Source organism: Typopeltis vanoorti, chromosome 11 (genome assembly GCF_054136105.1).
Source record: "Typopeltis vanoorti isolate ZY-2024b chromosome 11, IOZ_Tvanoo_1.0, whole genome shotgun sequence".
Lineage (NCBI taxonomy): Eukaryota > Metazoa > Arthropoda > Arachnida > Uropygi > Thelyphonidae > Typopeltis > Typopeltis vanoorti.
The window spans coordinates 33,991,930-34,014,285 of record NC_143559.1 but is presented as its reverse complement, the minus strand read 5'-3'; the positions used below and the strand labels follow the sequence as shown (position 1 = coordinate 34,014,285).

General features: G+C 35.8%; 1 protein-coding gene across 3 annotated transcripts in view; it reads left to right on the top strand.

Moving 5' to 3' along the window:
- LOC150101429 (3-hydroxyanthranilate 3,4-dioxygenase-like) overlaps nucleotides 1-18,587 on the top strand; it is a 56,678-nt gene extending 38,091 nt beyond the window's left edge. The window contains exons 1-9 of one of the 3 annotated variants that reach the window (XM_090400652.1): nucleotides 1,365-1,459; nucleotides 2,829-2,910; nucleotides 3,009-3,092; nucleotides 5,416-5,522; nucleotides 11,065-11,198; nucleotides 11,550-11,698; nucleotides 16,538-16,606; nucleotides 16,909-16,991; nucleotides 18,372-18,587. In XM_090400652.1, the coding sequence (XP_090256778.1) occupies nucleotides 1,458-1,459; nucleotides 2,829-2,910; nucleotides 3,009-3,092; nucleotides 5,416-5,522; nucleotides 11,065-11,198; nucleotides 11,550-11,698; nucleotides 16,538-16,606; nucleotides 16,909-16,991; nucleotides 18,372-18,441 (780 nt within the window). In that variant the 5' untranslated portion in view covers nucleotides 1,365-1,457 and the 3' untranslated portion in view covers nucleotides 18,442-18,587. Of the gene's footprint in view, nucleotides 1-1,364; nucleotides 1,460-1,648; nucleotides 1,770-2,828; nucleotides 2,911-3,008; nucleotides 3,093-5,415; nucleotides 5,523-11,064; nucleotides 11,199-11,549; nucleotides 11,699-16,537; nucleotides 16,607-16,908; nucleotides 16,992-18,371 lie in introns of those variants that run through there. The other 2 variants (XM_090400651.1, XM_090400653.1) reach the window with 2 other exon arrangements.
- Nucleotides 18,588-22,356: the final 3,769 nt, after the last annotated feature.

Below are 22,356 nucleotides of genomic sequence, written 5' to 3'. Positions count from 1 at the left end.
TAAAAAAGGGTTTTTCACATATTTTAGATGTGAAACTCAGGTCATCAAAGGGCATCGTCAATACCGACTTGAGCTATAAAGGCTTTCAAAAGTAAGTGGCGTGTTGGACAAAATAACTTATTTCATTTGCACACACTTTAATGCCGAAGTTCGTTGCTTTGATGTTTTTTTTTTTTTCAGTTGCAGTTAGGACTGAGCCTGTTTTTGCAACTTCCTAAGCTATCACTTATGCTTATAAATCGAGTGTTGAGGGAGACACTGCTTTCTTGATTTGCACACGTGCAGAATACCCCCCCCTCCCCCACGTCAATCCATCAGCATTATCGCAGTTTAGCGAATATTTCTCTAAATTCTTCAAAACCACGATTATTCTTTTGCGGTATGACTAAGCACACCATGTCGGTGTTTGCTATCTTACACCTCCCTCCCACACGCATAGAGAAACACAATTTTGCTTACTTCATTGCTAACATAAATATATTTTGTAGCCCTTCAACCATTAATTATATCGAGAGTCTTAAGTCCCTCCAGTAGCGAAGTCTGTCAGATTGTTGCAAATCATCATTAGGGACAAAATTCGACCTGCGATTACTTTGGTTCGATGTAGATGAAAAATCGCAATTCAACTACAGGATACTCCACTCAGATATCGTCCAAAAATTGGAGTATTTCGAGCCCTATCTTCCCCATCTTAGAAACACTTGTATAGATTGCGTATCTCAACCGATTTTTACACCAAAGTTGCGTGTAGTTTATTTATGCTACTTATGCTCCTGAATTTCAGTCCGTTAGGACTAAGGGATTGCATTCTCTACAGATTCCCCCCCCCCGTGCACGTGACATACTTCACAACGAATACTATAGATATAGTATATTGTACGGACGACATCTTCGTATCTCGATTCTTCACCTAAGACAAACTAATCGAGTGTGGGTCTCCACTCTAATCATACTCCGTCATATACATCATAGTTTAATACGCTTTGAAATACTAAATAGGAATATAGTTTAACGAATGAAATATTTTATTTGTAACTGATTTTAATAAATGTTTTTTTTTTTTTTTTTTTTAAATCTTTTATTCACGTACGTCGTGAACAGATTACACACCGAACTAGAATGGCTTTACGTAATAATTTTCCCTAACATTAACAGATTCGTGTAAGAAACTACACACCAATGTTTATGTTAATCTAATGTTTGTCGGAGATCAGCCGTACATCCTTCAGAAGTAGCAAACAAACGTGTGTGATTAACAATGTAGTGTTATCCCGTAAGTAACCTACCACCAGCCTTCTCCAAATGACGTAAAAGGTCAAGAGTTGTTGAGATGTATCCACCAGCCTAAAGACCGTTTAGTTTGCTAAATACTAAATATGGCGCTCTTGTTAGCAAATACACCGATGGTTACGAGAAAATAAAAAAAAATATTCTTGCTTCCAATCTGCAATAAATTAATGTAAGTATTCTTACCGTTTTTAATTTATTTTTCTCTAATAATACTTTTTTTTTAATGTTGCTTTAGTCTTACATAAAAATAAGTAATGAACGTAAATATCTTTTGATCAAAACATCTTTACCCGTTTCTTATCGCTAAACCGATAAGACCGTACGGAGGTTAGTTGGCGGCTAAAAGGCCATAGCAACACTCTGTTTTTCCTTCACTCCCGATCAAGGTCCTATTTAATGGCTCCGAAGATTAACAACATAAACGAATGGTTGGAGGAGAACAAGCCATATTTTGCACCTCCGATTTGCAACAAACTCATGTACGTATTACTTTTTTTCCCCTGGTGTATATATTTACAGTCACTAGTGCGTAAGTATACACATATATTCATTCATATATATACAAATTATTAGCATATATTATATATAATTAAATATACATATTAATTTCGTATAAAAATTACTTAATTTTGCTAGAATTTATTATGAGAAAAATTTTAATATATGATTATGTAAAATCTACCAAAATAAAACGTAAATATCAATAACTAAATAAAATTTAAAACATAAAATTAGGATGGAAGTTGACGATTCGTCCTATAATCACCTATGCCTCTCCGGCCTGAAGCCACACCTCTAATGCTAACATCATCAAAATACAGCGAGTGCAGAACAAGTGCCTGAGAATGATTTTGAATGCTCCGTGGTATGTTAGAAACATTCAACTCCACAGAGACACAAATATTCCCTATATCTTCTCTTTTCTACGATCCTTAGCCACCAAGTTTTTCCTAAAGACGTCCACACATCCCAACGATTTGGTTCAACAAGCTACAGCATACGATCCAACGGACATATTCAAATACAGAAGACCAAAAGCTATATTGGCCTCCTTTAGTGATGCATAATCTCCATGCCCAATCAGGGCGAGCATTCTGCTCATAAATTTTACCTTCACTGCAACCACAACAGATAGCGGGGAATATGAAAAGCATCTTGCTTCACCCCTAAAGACATAAATGTCAATTGTCAATTGTCAAATTAGGATGGATGACGCATGCGTGTTAAATATACTTTGTTTCCGTGGTGTATTTACAATTATTAGTGCGTATGATGTGAGTGTTTGTATACACGCATATTCACTCATCTATACAAAAAATTATTATGCATAATTAAAAATTAAATATACATATTAATTGATAAAATTATATAATTTTTATTGTAATTTATTATGATAAAAATTTTAATATATATGTTTATGTAGTTTTATATAATTGAAACTACCAAAATGAAACGTAAATATTAATAACAAATTATAAGTGAAAATAAATTCAGGATGACGCATGCGTGATAAGTATACTCCTGTCTAATATTTGTAGGTATAAAGATGGACAAATTAAAACTTTCTTTGTGGGTGGACCAAATTTAAGAAAGGATTTCCATATGGAAGAAGGTGAAGAGGTAATTGCTTTTCTCTATAAATTGCTTCGACATGAAATTCCTCTTATTCAAATATTATAAGTGCGTTTCTGTTCAATTAACTAATTTTCTGTACGCAGTTCTTCTACATGTTGAAAGGCGATATGAATTTGGTTGTGCAAGAAAAGGGACTTATTAAAGATACAATTATTAAAGAAGGAGAGGTAAGTTTATTATATATCATATAATTTAATATCAAATATAATATTATATTAAATTACATTAATTTAATTTAAAAGTCTTTAATACAAAAAACATATTATTATCTTCCTACACCTTTTACTTTTTTTATTTAATAACAATTTAATTTGCAATAAGGTGAGAATAACTAGCCAGATATAGTCCTTTTTAGGACTTCCAGGGTAACACATGGCAATGCTGTAGTCAATGAAGTTTTAACTGAGGCTCGGCTATTGCCGTTACCCAGCCATGACTAGAGCTTTTTTAGCTCAATAACACTCATCCACACAGATTTACTTCATTCAGATGACGGGATAAAGAGTCAAGGACTCAGTCCATCGCCCAGTTCTTATAAGAACTATAAGTAACTGACCATTTCAGAATAGATCAATGCAAGTAAAAATCACCGGTTCTACATCCTCCCAACCCCACACCTTGCTGGAGTGCCGCAGGGATCTCCACTGGGTCCATTGCTGTTTTCCATATACATGTCAGACATCCCGCACAATCCGATGACTTCCATTTTGGCCCTGTGTGCGGACGATACGGCAATACTGACCAGATCTCTCAGACCCCATTTCATTACCAGAAAGCTTCAAGAAAACCTTCTAAAGACAGAGGGGTGGTTCTCCAAGTGGAGATTGGAAGTCAACCCCCAGAAAAGCTCAGCCGTTCTTTTCTCAAAAAAGCCAATGTCTCCTGCAGGAGATGTGTTACTATTCAATACTAAAATTCCCTGGCAGACAGAAACAAATTACCTGGTTTAATTCTCGACAAAAAGCTATCTTTCAACCAACACATCAAGTCTGCGTGCGCAAAAGCATCTAAATCCATAGCTCAGATCTATCCGTTAATTAACAGAAATAGCAAGCTCAGCAACAGAATCAAATTGCAACTATACCAGTTGCAATCAACTCCACAATCAAACAATCAACTTCATAAAGATACAAATATTCCTTATATTTTCTCTTTTCTGCAATCCTTAGCATCCAAGTTTTTCTCAAAGACGTCCACACATCCCAACGATTTGGTTCAGCAAGCTGCTGCATACGATCCAACGAACATATTCAAATATAGAAGACCAAAAGCTATATTAGCCTCCTATAACGATGCATAATCTCCATGCCCTTTCAGGGCGAGCAAACTGCTCATAAATTTTACCCTCACTGTACCACAACAGATAGCGGGGAATATGAAAAGCATCTTGCTTCACCCCTAAACACATAAATGTCAATTGTAATCGCCCATTAGTATGATTTTGGAGGAAGATGGACTGTGAGATGCGGTGATTAATACCCTTTGAGGGTAATGGATGGCAATGCTGTAGCCAATGAAGTTCTAACTGAGGCTCGGCTATTGCTGTTACCTTCCTGCCATGATCAGAGCTTTAATAGCTCAATAACACCTTATACCTACACTGCCCTCTACAGATAACGGGGAAGATGAAAAGCATTCTTGCTTCGCCCCTTTAAGCCAATCCTTATATGATATGGACTTAAATATTGAATTATTTAAATATTCGGGTGGCGATTCAATAGACTATTAAATTCATATTAATGTTTGAAATGAAATGTTGAAAATTTTGTTTGACGTCATTTATGGAATTGTTGGTAACGCATGTTGAACCCAAACCCATTTCAGAGAGAGAACGATTGTTTAATTACATCGAAAGGAGGGATGAGATTAGCTAGCTTGAGGTTATATACCTTGTTATTCGTCACGAAATTCGTCTTGTCAGCTCTTCTTTGACCTCATTATCGCCATGTGACGTAGATGTAATGATCAGCCTCCCATAGCGTAATTATCCATGCGATCTTTGTGTACTTTGAACAACTTTCCCCTCTAATATTGTCCATGTAGGGTAATTTCAATTCACAGACGATCCAATAAATATAACAAAAAAAAAACCTTTTCTATTTGGTCATTAGGGGGAGCGATGCAAAACTCTGTCATCAGCCGTGATGGATGTTTGTGCTCAGCATCTTCAAGCAACTCGGGCTACGATGCACCACACGAACGTCATAGTTACATAAATCGCAGTCGGGTAACTTTGTTGTTGTCTAGGTGGAGTGTGCCATTTTGAGATGGGGGAAGGTCGATTTTGCGATTAAATGCGAGGGAAAATCCCGTGAAAGGAGCTTAGAGAAATACTTCACCAACACACACACACACAAATAATTTTTTATTATTTAAATATCTTATTGTTTTAATGCTATATTTATATCCTATTCTGTGCATATTTTTATTAAGATATATAACTGACTGGAATTTAAAAAATATTTAAAATTAAAATTTATTAAAATACAGGTGTTTCTTCTACCTCATCGTATTCCACACTCTCCACAGAGGAAAGCTAATACTGTTGGCCTGGTTATTGAAAGACATCGGGAACAAAATGAACTGGACTGCCTACGGTAGGTTTATAAATATCATAATTGGATTAGATACCTACATATGTCGCCCCACACGCTGAATCCGAGTTCTACTCTTGAATAGAACTCGAGATATTCATGACCCGAAAATAGTAATGCATATTTTCGTTGAACTCTTTATGTTTTTAATGTTTTGTGCACCCAATACTAAAGAGGAGTATGGCAACACTGTGCTTGTGATACATTTCGATTCGTTTTCCACTCATCTGCGTAATAATTACACATTTATTCATCATGAGAAAAGGGGAGATCGCCAACATCTTAAGACGTTTGAGGAGCATTCATGAGAATGAAAATCAAAGTGCCACTAAATCAAGACCCTCCTGTGTTCTGTGTGATAACAAATTTTAGAATACGAACAACAACACGGTCGGTGAATAATCAGAGAAAAAAAAGCGACTATTATTAATAATTTGATATGCTGTTAGGATGGAGTGAGTTTCTTGAAGGATCTTTTTATAGAGATTAGTGGTGGGTTGGATTTACTGAAATCCTGCAACATGGTAGCGAGAGAAGCAGTAGCGGTTGCATTCAGCCTAGGATGTGTTTGATCCTGGGGCGTTGCTTTTATGGAGCGAGCCACTTCGGTTCTGCCCTTGTGATGAATATCTGCTTGCTTAGTAATTTCTGCTTGAATTTGCGGAAATTCTGCCTCATTTTGTTGTGTACGGTGAGTTCGAGGAAACACTGCTTCCTTTAGCTGTGTGCGAGGTGGACTGATTATTTTTTTACTGTCAGCCCGTTCATTAGATAGAAGCTTCATCCTTTGTAATTGGTCGGTTGAGGGGCCACTACAGTTGGCACATTTGGACGGAGTGGTTTTAGGCTTGCTGCAGGTGTTAGTGGAGTGGTTTTGACTACATTTTAGGCATCTATAATCAGCCTCTGCATAATTTTTGGGCATGGTCATCTCTTTGGCATCTGTGGCACAGCCCTGATGGTGATCTTTTTCTCAAAGGTTCTGGTGTTATCTTGAGCCCACAGATCGATGTTAAATCATATATATTTTATATGAATTTTGAATCTCTACCAAGACCAGTGGCATCGGGCTCTTGTCAGCTCTAAACATTCTGCTGAGCCTAACCAGAGGCTGTCACCTCCATAGTGATGTCCTCCGTCACTCCTCTCAGCACCCCCTTTAGATTTCTCACTGAGCTGAGGGAGAAAGACCAGAACAGTCGGCGAAAATCACCCACTGTGGTGGGCTTTCCACGAGTAGGAAATTTCCCGTTCATTCATGACTGAGATGAGTGTCGTCCATTTATTCTTTTCACATAGGACGACCGGAGGCACCTTCACTTTCAAAGAGTTAGAAAGCTCATTATTTTGGATGTCATCATCCATCCTGTCATCTTTGTGTGTTTCTTCTGTTTTGCGCACATGCACTTCTTCGAATTCTGTGGGTGGGGAAGCACCAAGTCAATTTTTTCCTCCTCTTTTCTGTCTTCCTCATCCATGTTTCCATTCATCCTTGAATTTTTAGCAGTTTTTTGAGTAGCTCAAGTGCGATATTTTTATCTAGATTTCGGATTAAGTCATCTGTGTCAGGATTATTCATATTTTAAATAACTTACATGTGTGCCAGTTATTATTTTTCTCGGACAGTAACAAAATCAACGACTCCGAAACATACAGTTCGTAAAACACTAGAAAATGCCACCATAAAAAATTCACTCGTACTCCTCAGCCAACTACCAAAATACTAGCGATGTATTACTTAAATAAAAGCTATTAAATTCTATATTTGGTGTATAAACTATTTATAGAAATAAATGTAATATTTTTTTATTAAACTCTCCAAATATATATCTGTTTTATATAACATTACTAGCTTTCTCTAATTTTTTTCTTAAATTATGATTTTATTTTTTATTAAACCTAGTCAACTAATGCAAAAATGTGCAGAAACCACACCTATTCTGGTTTAGTTTCTTATTAGTTATTGGACTAAGGTAAAGGTATAGAAAACCTGTATTCTACCCAGGCTTAAAAACATCATGGATTGGTTAAGACTAATAATTTTAGCTAGCGTTAGATCTCTTTCCTGAATATTACGATATATCGAAACAGTAGTTTTTATCTTGATCAAGTGCTGCCATCTATCGCAGTTGATCACACCTACCACCATCCGTCAGAAAACGCCTTTATATATGAATATATATTGCTAAGCATAAAATTATTAAAAAATGCAATCATTTTTATTCCTTAAACTTTTTCTTAAATTTCTAGCAGCTATCATTGGCACAAAGTGGCATATAACGGGCTATTATTCTATTGTCACAAAAGATTTACCTCCAACCCCTTCAGATGGACGTCCTTATAACGAAAACGTGCAGAAATAGTTCATGCATTATTTAATAAGGGTAATGGACGGTACATTCTACGCAGATAAACCAAAAAAAAAAATGTTCCTTATTGTTATAGCCTTGTATTTTCTGTTACTAAAAGTTTTTTTTTTTCAAAAATCGAAAAAATTTTTTTTTTTCTTTTGAGGATTTCTTTTTTACAGTTGTGAGTGCTGCTATGGTTTCTGTTTCTCTCATTTACGTGGATTACCATAGTAATGGATATATCGTATCGTAGGCGTTAGTAAAGTTCTGTGTAGAGTGATATCAAGAAAGCAAAGCTGAACATGAAGTGGGTTTATCCATCCGTTAACATCCTTATAAAAACTGGCTTAAAGGGATGAAACAAGAATGCTTTTCATTATCTGTAGAGAACAGTGTAAGGATAAAGTGTTATTGAGCTATTAAAGCTCTGATCATGGCAGGAGGGTAACAGCAGTAGTTGAGCCTCCGTTAGAACTTCATTGGCTACAGCATTACCATCCATTACCCAGGGTCTTTATAATAGTCCTTATAAGGACTGGCTTAAAGGGGCGAAGCAAGAATGCTTTTCATCTTCCCCGTTATATGTAGAGGACAGTGTAGGTATAAGGTGTCATTGAGCTATTAAAGCTCTGATCATGGCCGGAGGGTAACAGCAATAGCCGAGCCTCAGTTGGAACTTCATTGGCTACAACATTGCCATCCATTACCCTCCAAGGGTATTGGATTGAACATCCAGGGCCTTTATAATTAACCTCCGTTAACATTACATTAGATCCTATGCAATTTATTAATTAGTGTATAAGCTTCTGTATTTCATAAATTGAGTAAAAATTAGAAACTTAGCTAAAAATTATTTAATTCGCATAACTTTTTAAATTTACTTTATGATTATATTATTTTTTAGTTAATTATCAACTTATATTTATGTATAATTATGTTTGTGTAACTGCTGTTCTTTAAGAATATGTCTAATAATATGAATGACTACAGTTCTTTCAGACTTAACTTCTTTTAGCGAACAATTTCATTAATATTTGAACAGAATTTAGAAAGAATTGTTCTTAATTACAAAATTAAGTTCGTTTAAAACTTAAAAAATAGAAGATAAGTTTTTAAGAATTGGGAAGTAAAGACGTTCTATATACCGGCATGAAAGTTGGAAACACTTTTTCAGTTCGGCTGCCAAAGCGCCCTCTAACTCCCCAGGATTGTACTAAAAATGGCAAAAATATTTTTCATTTAAATAATAAAAATCTATGGCTAATAATTTGATTTTTAGTAAGATTTGACTGGATTTGTGGATGAAATAAAGTTTATATATACACACTTTATTTTTTCATATCATTTCTATACATAAGGGATAATAAAATATAAAATTTTTACCATACTAGTACTGAGTGGGGTAAATGACAGAGGAATTGGTTGATGTTTTTGGTCTATCGTTGTTCTTAAGATTAAGATATGGGAAAGACAAAACAAATTTTGACTTAGATATTAAACTAAGTTTAAAGATAAACCAACAAAGGGAAAAAAAGTATAAAATGTGGATACATAGCGTATGAATGAGAAATAGAGGGAGGGAAACTGATAGAACGATCATTATCAAATATAACACCCTTTTCCGGACTGCATCAAGTATACTTAGGTTTATTGGTGCATCACCCTGAATGTGAGAAAACTATTTTAAGGTTGAGTAGATTTGGAATTTATAAATCTTTAGAAGTTCACAAGCGATAAGTAATATTTTGATTTTTTTCAAAGTGATTACTTTGTTCGTATTTACAGTCTAGGCAGCTAAGGCTATGAGACTACGTCTGTTAACTGCGTGTGTTCTTATGGGCGGTTTGTCTGTTTGTGGAATGATGAATTTGAGTTTCTGGGATTTACTCCATCCCCTGCCACCTCCGTAGGAGACCAGATAACTCGCCTTCAGTTGAAACGCTCTTCGCATTCTAGACGGGATTTGAACCCAGGTCTTTTCATCCAAAGGGCATCGTTAATACCTACTGATCTATAGACGCTCTGTAGGAAGGCAAGACCGGTTTTTGGATGGGAATATAATACAAGTAGAATGAAATCTTAATATGAAGCAGTTATATCAGTTTTAAAGGCATTGCTTATAGATTTTGCAACTTGAACATTGAAGTTAGTAAGAGAAGACGCATACTGGTGTACAGAAGGAAGAATAGGTGAAAGCACAGATTAATGAGGTATTCCATGGTTGGTGTGAGGAAGTCATCAACCATGACCCTCGGTGAACGATCGGAGAGGAAGCTGCAAACCCATTTGTAAAGGCAACTGAGTTGGTAGCTTGGTAAAATATCCCGAAAATGTGAAGAATGAACGTGATTTTTCTGAAACACCCTCATAGAGATTTTGAATTTTTTTTTTTGTTAGAACTGAATTTATTGTAGAAGTATAGAATAATTTGTAACCAGTTTTTGATGTCATCTTGAAATATATTTTATAATAAATGGTGTATTTGAAAATATTACTTATACAGATGAATTCTTAAATATTTTTAAATTTTTTAAATAAGCACTCTCTATCATTTTAGTTTAATTATTTTTTTTAGTCAAATAATAAACTGTATGAAGAATAACGCAAATAAGTTTTCATCCTGTCTACTTCGCTGAAATCAATGCAAACCCATCTTTATTATTTTTTAATAATTTTAGTTCATCATAACCAAGCTACTGCTATTTTCATTTCAATATAAAAATTTAATATTACACACACGAAATGTATATAATAACATTTTACCAGAAATGCGTTGCTTAAAAACATGAAGAAAGAAACGTGGAAAATTAGATTTTTATCAGACAAAAATAAATTTTATTTTTCAACGACAAATTAGGAACGATGTTGTCAAACCTAGAGAAAGGATGATTAAAATCCACAGAACCTGAAGAAAGAGTTCACACATTACGTGTAGAAAATAGAAGAATTAAATTACAGACACGATGGAGATTGCAATTAAAACGAATGAGATTCAATAGTTATAAACAAGTGTTCTTTGGGTGGGTGGGTGACTGCATAGTCGTATCTCTACAATAATGATCAACCACTGAATATAACGTCAAACGTTGCAAATCACGTATGTTTATGTATTTTTTACATGTAAATAAAGCCAACGCTACGTATGCATATATTTGCATGTGTTTCTAACCCCCCCCCCCCTTTATCTTTCACAGGTATTACGCAGAAGGATCTACAGACGTGCTTTTCGAACGCTGGTTCCGTTGCGACAGTCTGGACACTCAATTACCCCTTTTAGTAAAGCAGTTTCTTAATTCAGAGGAATACAAAACTGGCAAACGTACAAAAGGTAATTTTATTTTATTTTTTTAGTATATTTGGTTGTCATGGTTACAAGGTTACAATTTACAGATGACGATTTTATTTTTGTTTCCGATTCTGTTTAAGATTCCGTTGCGATCCAAAATCAAGAATATAAGAACATGACGTAAGTGCACGATCTAGTTGAGTACTCCGATCGAATCAACAGAAGCCATCATTTTAAACCACTTTTCTATTATTATTTTTATTCTCATCTTGTATACTGTAACATTCTGTTCCATCAACCTACGCAGCGACTTACGTCTGTTTTCTAACATGCATCTAGAAATATTTGATTTTCTAAACTTATTCATCAGCCAGTGATGTTTCTCTTTTATAGGGAGCGTTCCAGATAACCGACCTTTTACAGAAGACCACCTGAGGACTCTGGAAAAACCTTTTTTGTTAAAGGACTGGATACAAAGACATCGTTCCGAGATAGAAACCGAAGGATATAAACTTCTCTGGGGAGATAACTATACGAGTAGGGTAAGACCTCTTTATTCCTATTCAGCCTACAATTTTAGAGGATTATAGACTACAGTAGTATGGTATAGAAAAAAAACAAATTATATTGCGAAGCTATTCATAAAAATCCTTTGCATTATAAAACGAATCGTAATGGAAAGATATTAAGTTATCATAGAAATCATATCTTAGATCAGGGCTGTCCAACCTTAGGTAATCCGAGGGTCCGCATTAGGGAAAAAAAAATTATTCGAGGGCTGCATCACAGTGCGTATCTAGTAATTTGGTGAGCAGCAGCGACACAACCTCGAAAGCTGAACAAACGAAAAGAACACTAATTGCGCGCTCACGTTCCCCATGAGCGCCCAGAGCATGCGCGTTGGAATGAAACAGTGTAAGAACGCTTCTTTGACACATCTAATAGTCATCCCTCTACTTACGTCCGGGTTCTGTTCCATCCGGCAGGACGTAAGTCGATACATTAGATCAACAGAGTTATAGGGGTTAGGGACTTAACCGTGATAAGTATACTGTCATTTTAATTTTTAAACCTTATTATAAAATGTACTGTGTGTTATTGCCACTATAAAACAGGAGAATAATCACCCAAATCTTCCTCCACAATCACATCTTGATTACCTTCCCTACGTGAAGGACCAAGCTGCGGCTCTTCTGGTGTGACCTTTGTGCTTTCTGATAAAAATGTCCAATGTGCTTTGCTTATTCCTCTTCTTCTTTTCAACGTAAATTTGTTTATAGCAAGCAAACGCATCATCTACTTTCCTTTTTACTAATAAGTAGCGTTCAACATTGGGATCCATGTTATTAACCATTTTGAGAACATCGCTAACTGCAAAGAATACTTCTGCAAGACTGCGAATTGTTTAACTACCTCTTCTTGTTTCTCTTTCCTCCCCTCTTCCTTTTCTTGTTTTTCCTCTTCTGCAACACGGTGTTCCTCCAGTTCGACCAATTCTTCGTTGGTCAACTCATCACGGACACTTTCTGTGAGTTGAACTACGTCGTCATTATTCACTTTGAGATTGTTTGCTAGACCCACTATTTCTTCACTTAATTTACAAAGATCTTCATTTTTTCAAAATTTCCAAAATCGTGAACAAACCTTTTTAATGTCTTTTTCCATATGCCACCCATACATTGAGAGGTCACTTCGTTCCAAGCCACAGAAACAGTTTTAATAGCATGATAAATATTGAATGCTTTCCAGAATTGCATGAGTCTGGCCGTTTCCTTCAGTAGCAGAAATGGCTCGTGAAAAGTTCTCCGTAGATAATCAACCTTAAACACTACAAGCACTGCCTGATCCATCGGTTGGGATCAGTGAAATAGTGTTTGGAGAGAGAAATATGACCTTGAATTGGTGAAGATCACCAATATAAGACGGATGATCTGGAGCATTATCTGGAATTAATAAAATTTTAAATTCTACATTTTCTTTCGCACATTAGCTTTCCATTTCACTCGCACGAACTATTTAGGCACCCACAAACAATTTTTGAGTCATCCACGATTTCTTATATCTCCGCTAATGAACTGGAAGAGTAGGTTTCCTAATGTTTTTGAAGGCTCGTGGATTCTCACTGTGCCATATCCCAAATGATTTCAGTTCATATCCAGCCACATTATCCCCCACCCAACTGAATCGTAACACGGTCTTTAAGAGCTTCGAGACCAGGCATAGAATTTAGCTTTTTGTGCATGAACTGTCCGCGCGGACATTTTTTCCCGAAACAAGGGGGGTCTCATCCCTATTAATAAATTGCCGCCTCTTCTTGTGGGATTCTTCACTCGGTTTTTTAATTGGGTTCATGTTGCACATATTTGCAAATAAAATTGCCAACATCGAGATTATTGATAGCATTAAAATATCTGATACGCATTCGGTTCAGATTGTTCTTTTATTTTTACGCTCGTGAAAATCAAAACCCACAGGCGGGTCGCACAAATCGCACCGCGGGCAGTGCTTTGGACAGCCCTCTCTTAGATACTTATCATAATTGTCAAGTGGCGCCATCTAGTGCGGATTAGTCGTATTTACAAAGTATAACGCTCATTAATTAATCCTGGTTACATTTACCATGACTCTGTATTGAGAATATATTTACTGTATTGTGTTAATGTTAATAACAAGAATTCATTGGTTTATCTCGATTATATTAATTTATTTTTTGCCACCTTCATATTTAACATTAACTTCTGTTAAACATTAATATTAGCTTCTGTCAAGAATATAATTGCAATTACTAAATTTTTTTGCTATATAATATATAATATAATTGCTAAAATCCTTATAAGGACTGGCTTAAAGGGGCGAAACAAGTTGAAAGCCTGTTTGGAGGAAGATTAATAATAAAAAATAATAATTTGTAAGTTCAACAAATCTTCATCATCGGAATGTAGAGTAAGATAGGCTGAGAGTCATCAGATAATAGGAGAGGAAATAAAGATAGAGTGCATAGTGGTAGGGTAGGTTAAAGAGGCCTCAGTTGACCTGTTTTAGCTGTTTGCCCCCCAGGGGCGTTTCTAAAACGGTCGTTGATTTTTCACTTTACAAAAAAGGAAAAATCCTAAAAAGGAAACATGTAACAAAACAAACAAAAAACAAAAAAATACAGAGAAAAGCAAAAATTGAAAGTTAAACTTAGAGGTGGAGGAAGGATCTGGCCCGAGTGATGCAGCTCACAAGGAACTGCACCGCCTCGCTGTAAGCCTTCGCTGCTCGGGTTCTCAGGTCCTCCCCCACCTGTGGGAGCTAAAAACCAGTGAAGCTGAGTACAGAAATCCACAAGGTGGTTACTGTTCCTTTCTTTTGTTGTGGGCTGTTATGATTCTTTTGGCCACCTCACTTCCCTTGGCCATGTCTAGTTTGCAGAGAGCTATGAAGAACGCCGAAGCTGCCTCCTCGTCTATATCCAGGGCTACCTCTACTTGCTCAGGGGTAATTTTGCTGATGTCATCAACGAAGAGGTCACCCCATTTTGCACTGACGATGTCGGGTTCATATTTCCCTGTGAGGAGGAGTTCAGGTTCTCCTACTTCATCTATTGCCTCTTTAAACTTTTCTGCCACCCCGGGCATACCTCTAAGGAGATGTATGGCCGTTTGGAAGTTTTGGTGTTCGTCTCCATCTCTCCTACAGCTTCTTCTACTGTATCTGAATTGGCGATGTCTATATTGGCAGTGGTAGCTTCGCCTTCGTCCGTGGGAATTACCATGATGGTTTCTGCATTGTCAGTCTCTTCTGTTGGGATCGTATTGCTGGTCTCTGCAATTCTGGTAGGTTTCCCTCCCTTACGTGACCTTTTCGTTGTCTTAGACATGGCGGCATGATCAGGAGTGGCCTCAAGAGGCGGAAACTCTTCCTGTGTTGTGACCTTTTCATTAGTTGGTTTTGTTGCTGATGTGACTGCACCACCCATCCTCTCTGCGAAGGTTCTGGATGGGCAGGTGTCGACTTTGTGGTCAGTGACCCCACATTTCAAAAAAGCTGCCTCACATTTTTCTTGGTTGTGGCCAATTTTTAGGCAGTTCTTGCATTTTATGCGATGCGAGGGCAGTCTGCCCCAAGATGATTGAAGGCACCACATCTAAAGCATTGCTTTTTGACGCCTGGGTAATTTACCATTACCCGGGCAGATCCTATGAGGACAAAGTTAGGAACTTCGGTCCTCATTTCAAGAGAGATAGTTACCTCCCCTGACTTCCACTCAGGATTGTCTGAGTCATTGTGATTGTGAACCTGGATTTCCCGTACAACTCCCCACTTAGAGAAGACGCTGCATATTCTAGGGGAAATCGTGGTATCTTATCTTAAGGGTTCTCAGGATGCTCCCAACCATGAAGGGAGATACTTTTACTTTGCCACAGTCAAACCCTTTGAGAAGCTTTTCTCTGGTCTCGATATTTTTGGTCACTACCTGGTACCTTCCTCCCCGATAAGGGGTAAATCCAAAAATGTTCTCTGCGCCGACGCAGTCTATGATAGCTTTCGCCATCGCCCTTGCCGGTATTTTGTGGCGTCAACCTCAATTCCGAGGGTACGCACACGCGGCAGAATGGAGGGCATGATCAGATGGGGGAGCCTAACTATTCCCACCACCAAGTGTTTGATATTTGATATTTCCCCAGTCTGGGGTTTAGGAAGTTCTGCAAATTTCGCGTTGAATATCGTGAAACCCGATGGGACTCGTACCGATATTAATTAACGGTTAAGAACAGAAACTATAAAATAAAACTACGCACTTGATCTAAGCCAAAAGGCCGAGAAGCGATAGATAGAAGAAGATAAAATGAAAAGCGAATAATACTTTTCATTTCATCTAAATTTTGTTCTGCAATATTTATTATACCATTTTGATATTAAATATTTATAGGTGTATTTTATTATTCTGAAATTTTTAAGAATTCTTAAGTTATTTAAATTATGTTTCATCTTATAGTAATACTTTATTATTATTGTTATATTTTTATATTAATTTAGTATGAAATATATTTACATAACAATATTAATAATTTTTGTTATAACATTTTTAATTGTACTATATCGATACAGTACTATATTTTTACAATAATTTATACTATTTAAGTATTAAAAAATAATTTATATATTTTCTAGAAAGATACATACTGCATTATTATAAAATAAATAAATAAATTTATTTTATTTATTTTTCAAAAATAAATAAATAAATTAGTCCAAAATAAAATAACCTAACTGTCATATTCCTCACAAAGTATATAACAAAAAATAAAATTTATAGATTTGGTAATTAAATTTTTCTGTTTGGTAAATGCTTTGTTTTAAGAGAATCACAATGATGTGTTGTACCACTGCTGTAGGTTGCAGTAATAGGAAAATGCATTTACAAAGGGGAGGCGTTTTTACCTGAAACATTTTTGTGGCAAATGGTAAGTGTGAAATAGGATTTTCTATTAAATTTTGATAATTTTTGCGCTTTTAAGAAGTAAGGACTTAATATTGTACAACTTAATATAAAATAGCATACTGTATCTCTCCAGAAGTACGTCTTAATCGTACTGTTAACCAATTATGTTCGACCGGTTTTTTTTTTCAGTTTTACTCTTTGCATTTGTTCATCCTTGAAGCTAACAAGTCATATTTTTTTGCCCCTGACCATTGTCATTTCTAACTATAATAGATATATTTGGATTTTTTCCCTAACTAATAATCTATTAATTATTTGTTACAGGAGGGAAGAGCTATAGTGAATGTAGAGGATAACGTGTATCAGCTTGGCAAGGATGATACTATGCTGATTCCAGCCAAAGAAAGGTAACAGTGTACGCGCTAATAAATTAATGACTAGATATTAAGCTTTTTTAGGGGATGGGGGGAAATAAAATTCATATTTTTTTAAAGATCAATACCAGACCAGAATTTCTCGATCTTTAACCTTTTGGAGTCGAGCATAAGGAGGAAAAGATGAAGTATTATAAAATTCTCTTTCTTGGCAATCTAGATGAATAGTGACGATAATATTTATTAAACAACGCATACAAACCACCCAACACCGCAGGCAATAGATGACAGGCGTCATAATTCGAGTGAAAGTGTCGCATCTTGGTGAGAAGATATTTACGACACGCGCTTCTTAGAGTCGCTAACTAAACGTTGTAACCCGACTCTTCTTCCATCTCGGTGGCAATGATAAACAACAATACGGAGCGTCACGCGACACACCCCCGTCAACAGGCGGCGCTGTATTTTATGGCCCTTTGATTCACCTGCCGTGTCGCGATTACTTGCCTTGACTATCAGGCGCTGCACAGAGATGAAGTTGTAAGCTGGCTCATTCATCAAATGCCGGCAAGTACGGTCTCATGTTCGTCCCGATAAGAACGAGATACGCGAGGTTGCGTATCTTCTTCTGAATCTCGAGGATGAACGGAAGAAAAGAAATAATTAAAAACAAAACAAAACAGAATCTTGTTGACCTGTTGACATCGCCGTGTTCTTTAGCGGCCCCTCTTGGCCGTATGGTAATTCGAGATTCGCTTGCGATAGCGTGATGTTGTCCATAGAAACGGTAGTCAAGCTTGGCTGTGAGAAAGGGATTCGAAGAAATGGCACTCGCTGGGTTCGAGGATGCGGAAGAGCAACACACTTGACGCTAAAGTGATGTTTTTATTTTAAGGTAATGGAAAGCGCATGGAATGCTGGGCAGTGCAAGCAGTTTAGATTTATTGAGGAAAAAATACGTCCTCGTACAAATTAAATTAATTTTTTTTAGAAAATTCTTTATATAAAATAATGCTATTTGATAATTTTATACATAAATTAAAGTAACTCAAAAATTTCTTTGAAAAAAATGTAATTTAAAAGCTACACCATAAAATGTAAAAAATACGTAACAATGATTAGTTGATTTGTTTTATTTGTCATCAAAAATGGATTGAGTGATTTGCGTGTATTTTCATACGCTGATTTCCAGAGATTTCTCAAACAGAGCATCTGAGAAATACACGGATCTTTAAAGCTAAAGAAATCTGTTAGTTTGGTCACATTAATATGATAAATTAAGAAAACTCCTATCTGAGTTATCTTAATACCGAAACCGCAATTTTTTTGGAATTTCTTAAAAATTTTCCCGCATTTTATCATAATATGAATTCCATCTAATATCTGAGATATTTAATACTTTTTCCTCTGTAGATGGGAATTAACCAACGACCAGCAATCATCCCTGACTTTGATGGTCGTCGTGGATCCCAGAAGAGAATAAAGAAATGCACTGATCACAAAATCCCATCTTATATTCCAATTAAATAGCCCATTCTTCTATTATAATATCCACTGTTAACGGAATCCCAAAACGTGTATATTGGAATGTGCTATTCATAGAAAATAAAATCTTCCTTTTTTATTGTAGTCACAGTGGCGTCCTCTGGTATTCGTTATTGTAATCCTACATCCATACGAACTGTCGTTTTTTTTTCCCCTTTACATATATAAACCTCTATTTCTCAGTTTGATTCGCTTTATTTAAACCAAACAGTGGAAATACTTCTTTTCCACACAAGACCTGTCGGTATAATGATCATAGTTTTATTAGCCTCATTAGTTCGATCTGTAGGGAGTTTACAGTTATTCTACGCCACTTTACTGATCGGATAAACCCACTGTGACATCTCATTCTAGCTAATCATCAGATAGTTCAGATAAATAAAGAAGAAAAAAGACAATTTCGAGGAAGTTCTTTTTATAACGATGTCAATAAACCTTTTTATAAGAGAACTTGGTAGAGACGGCTTTCTTTAATATCGTGCTACAGAACAAATTACGCGGTTAATATCACTAAATGAATAGATCCAACTGCGAGAAGGGTTCTAAGAGCACTCTCTCTCACACACAGAAAGAGGAACAACAGAGCAGAAGTTGAAACCTAACTAATTGCCTCATTATGATATGTTGGGACCAAGCAATTCACTTGCAGACATACAAAGAACAAAAGGGGTGGGGGAGGGGTTCGTTTCGTAACGGCCGTTGGTGGCAGGCTTGATGAGTACTGCATATCTCTGATTTGTGGATCGTGACAGTAGCCTGCTGAAAATGATGATATTAATATCTGTCTTGGCAACAGTCCAGCGCTGATGTTGCCCCTTTAATGATGTCTCCTGTGTAATGACTGGATGTAATGAGGGAGTTAGAAAAAGATCTCCACTCCTGTTCTCTCCTGCATTGAATCCATCCTTTGTCACTACTGATTATGATATATGCGTGTGTGTGTGTGGTTCCGCTGGAGAAGTCTGCCATGGCGTTTCTTGCAATGAGAGATAAAAATTCTACTATTGAGATTAGGCCCAAAAGGAGAAGGTTCGAATGTGTATTTGCAGTGGAAAAAGTTAGGAACAGCCATCCTATTGTTGGTGGGTCCTCATAGCGGAGAACACCTGTTTGGCAAATTATATATATAAAAAGATAATCTCGACAAGTAGTTTAATCCCTTTTTATTGTCATATTAGACATTTGCCTAAAAAGAGGTTTAAATATGGTATATCTTGTTCGAATAATGTGGGTCCGATTCCCGTTAGAAATGTTTGGCAAGACTTTCTAAAGCTGAATTAACCAGTCTAATACGAAGGTTGAGAGGTTTCTTATTTGACAAAATAGTCAGAGAATGTAAAGATATAATACGTTATCCTCATAGGCTTAGTTCATTTAGCGTCGTGTGCACACACGCAAGGTCTACTATCTATATGCTACATGATCCATCAATTTACAAGCTTTCCGTGGGATTGAAGTACTTTGATAATTGTAGAGGACTCCACTCAGCACAACAGTATTATTATTACATTTAATCGTATTAATTAAAAAACTTAACTGTTAATAAGCTCGAATTTTAATGTAATTTTCCCTGCGAAAGGGTGTAACCTGTACATTAGTATCGTGAGTGGGCTAGGGATTTTTTTTCTATTTTATTAATGTTATTTTTATTTATTTTTTGCATATCCCAGAAACAGTACTCAAGAGACCAAACACGGACCTCATTACAATATTTATTCTCTTTAAGTTTGTTTAGTTTTATTTATTATTATTTAAAAAATTACATCATCATCATTATTAACCCTATGTTAAGAAAGTACATGTTATTACACGCACGCACACACACACACAAAAAGAAACATAATTCAAAGTAGATTTCTCATTATATTCACGTACTCAAACAAAAACACAACAAAGAAAAAAAATCTGTACAACAATTAATTTTTTTATTTTTTTATTTTTAATCCCATTTCACTCCGCGCACGTGTGCCACTCAGTAGTTTAATGAAACCATACTTTTCGGCGCATTTTCGTCATTGTAGTTGTTCATTTAATTGTAACTGCCGCCACCTAGTGATTAAAACAAAACCAACTTAACTGTGACCAAATAAATATGATCCAAAATTAAAATGTTGTTTATTGCAACAATGTTTAGCAACAGATGCAGTTAAAATATTGGTTCGGGCTTTCATTTCCTCTCTGCTCCTGGGGTAGCAGCTAACAAATTATTGCAGGTATTTAATAGCTTTAATAAAAATGAGTGCTTCATAAGCCCCACAGTGATAATTGCACCGCTGTGATTTATAGTAAGTCATTAGTTTTATCTCATCGTTGAACTTTTCCTCTAATTGCATATCTGAGTAAAATGTTTCTGGATAATTGACCAGAGAAATAGTTTAATCTAATTCTGCTTAAAACAGAATGCTGCGAACAGGCAATTTAATATGCGAGGCCTCACGGGTTTCTTGAACAATGTATCTGAAATTCATTGTTGACTCTATCTTTTATTCCATTTCACTTAACAATACTGTGGCACGTGCACACTGCTTATTGTTGTAGTTGGCGAGAGAGAAAAGGATGGTATTTAAAACAAACATTTAATTTTATAAGGAGTTTGTTCTCGATATTAATTTTAATTTCCTATCCTTTTAAATGCTACATAAGTGGAATTAGAGTAGGAAAATTAATTTTTCGTAACAAAAATGTTTTTTTTATATATATTTCCAGTAATTTAAAAATTGCACTTGTTATTAAAAATCAAAATAAATGGAAAAATGTCACGATTGTCTCAATAACTTATGTCAACGAATGTCACAGTGTTGTGTTCACGTGATTATATTGGAAGTTGTTCGTTGAACTTAGATGAGTTTTTTATGAGGTTGTTTCTGGTGCGATAGATAGAAGGATAATGAACTCCTTTTTTTTTTTTTTCTAAACTGAAATTAATTATTACAAACCCTTAAAATTGATGAGGAAAATAATGCGTACTTAAATAGTGCTGTTTTGTCATCAAGAATTCGTGTCCAATTGATAACTGCTACTTGAAGAGCGAAACAATGACGTCAGCAGGTCCCCTTTAATTTTGGGTTTCTTATAAATGAAACTTGGCCGAATTTGGGCTGTTAGAAATAATGTTAAAAAATGAATCTCTTGATTGAATAAACAAATATTTCATTGAATCAAGTAGATGGGGAAAATACGGCTCACTAAAAACCTAAGTTTAAACTAATTAGATATACAGGATGGCTATAATTAAAGGGGTGTTTAGAAGCAGCGAAAAATGTATTGGACGAAATTCAACCAAACTTCGTGTAAGTACCTCTGCAACATGAGGTTTTTATTTTACAGAAGATAAAAATAGTGCAGAATTCTGCCACCAGGGGACATTTGGCGCTACAATCACGTGATGTTTGCATAATCTCACTGTTTCTACTGGCTAGTAGGTGGATATAAGGAAGACTGAAACGGATTTGCGTCATTCTGATAAGATTGAGGGGTTATGGTTCTCACCTGACCGGAACGTGCGTTGCTAGTCAAGCTTTATTATTAAACCATTGATATTTCGGGAAAGAAATGTTAATCTTGAAGTAGTGACGTTCTTAAACGAGTCTTATCTGTCATAATTCCAAATTTATGACTCTTTTTAAGTAGGTCAAAATTATGGGATTTAGGAATTGTCCACAGGTAACATGCTGAAACTATAACCATTTTATTTATAAAAATTAAAATAAATAAATAATCAAGATATCGATTATATAAACATCGCTACCCATGATTGCTGTGATTTATCCAAAATTTGGAAGGAGTTTGCCACCCCCACCCATTTTAAGTTACTCGCTATTTAAGTCATAAAACCGATTGCATATACTACTGT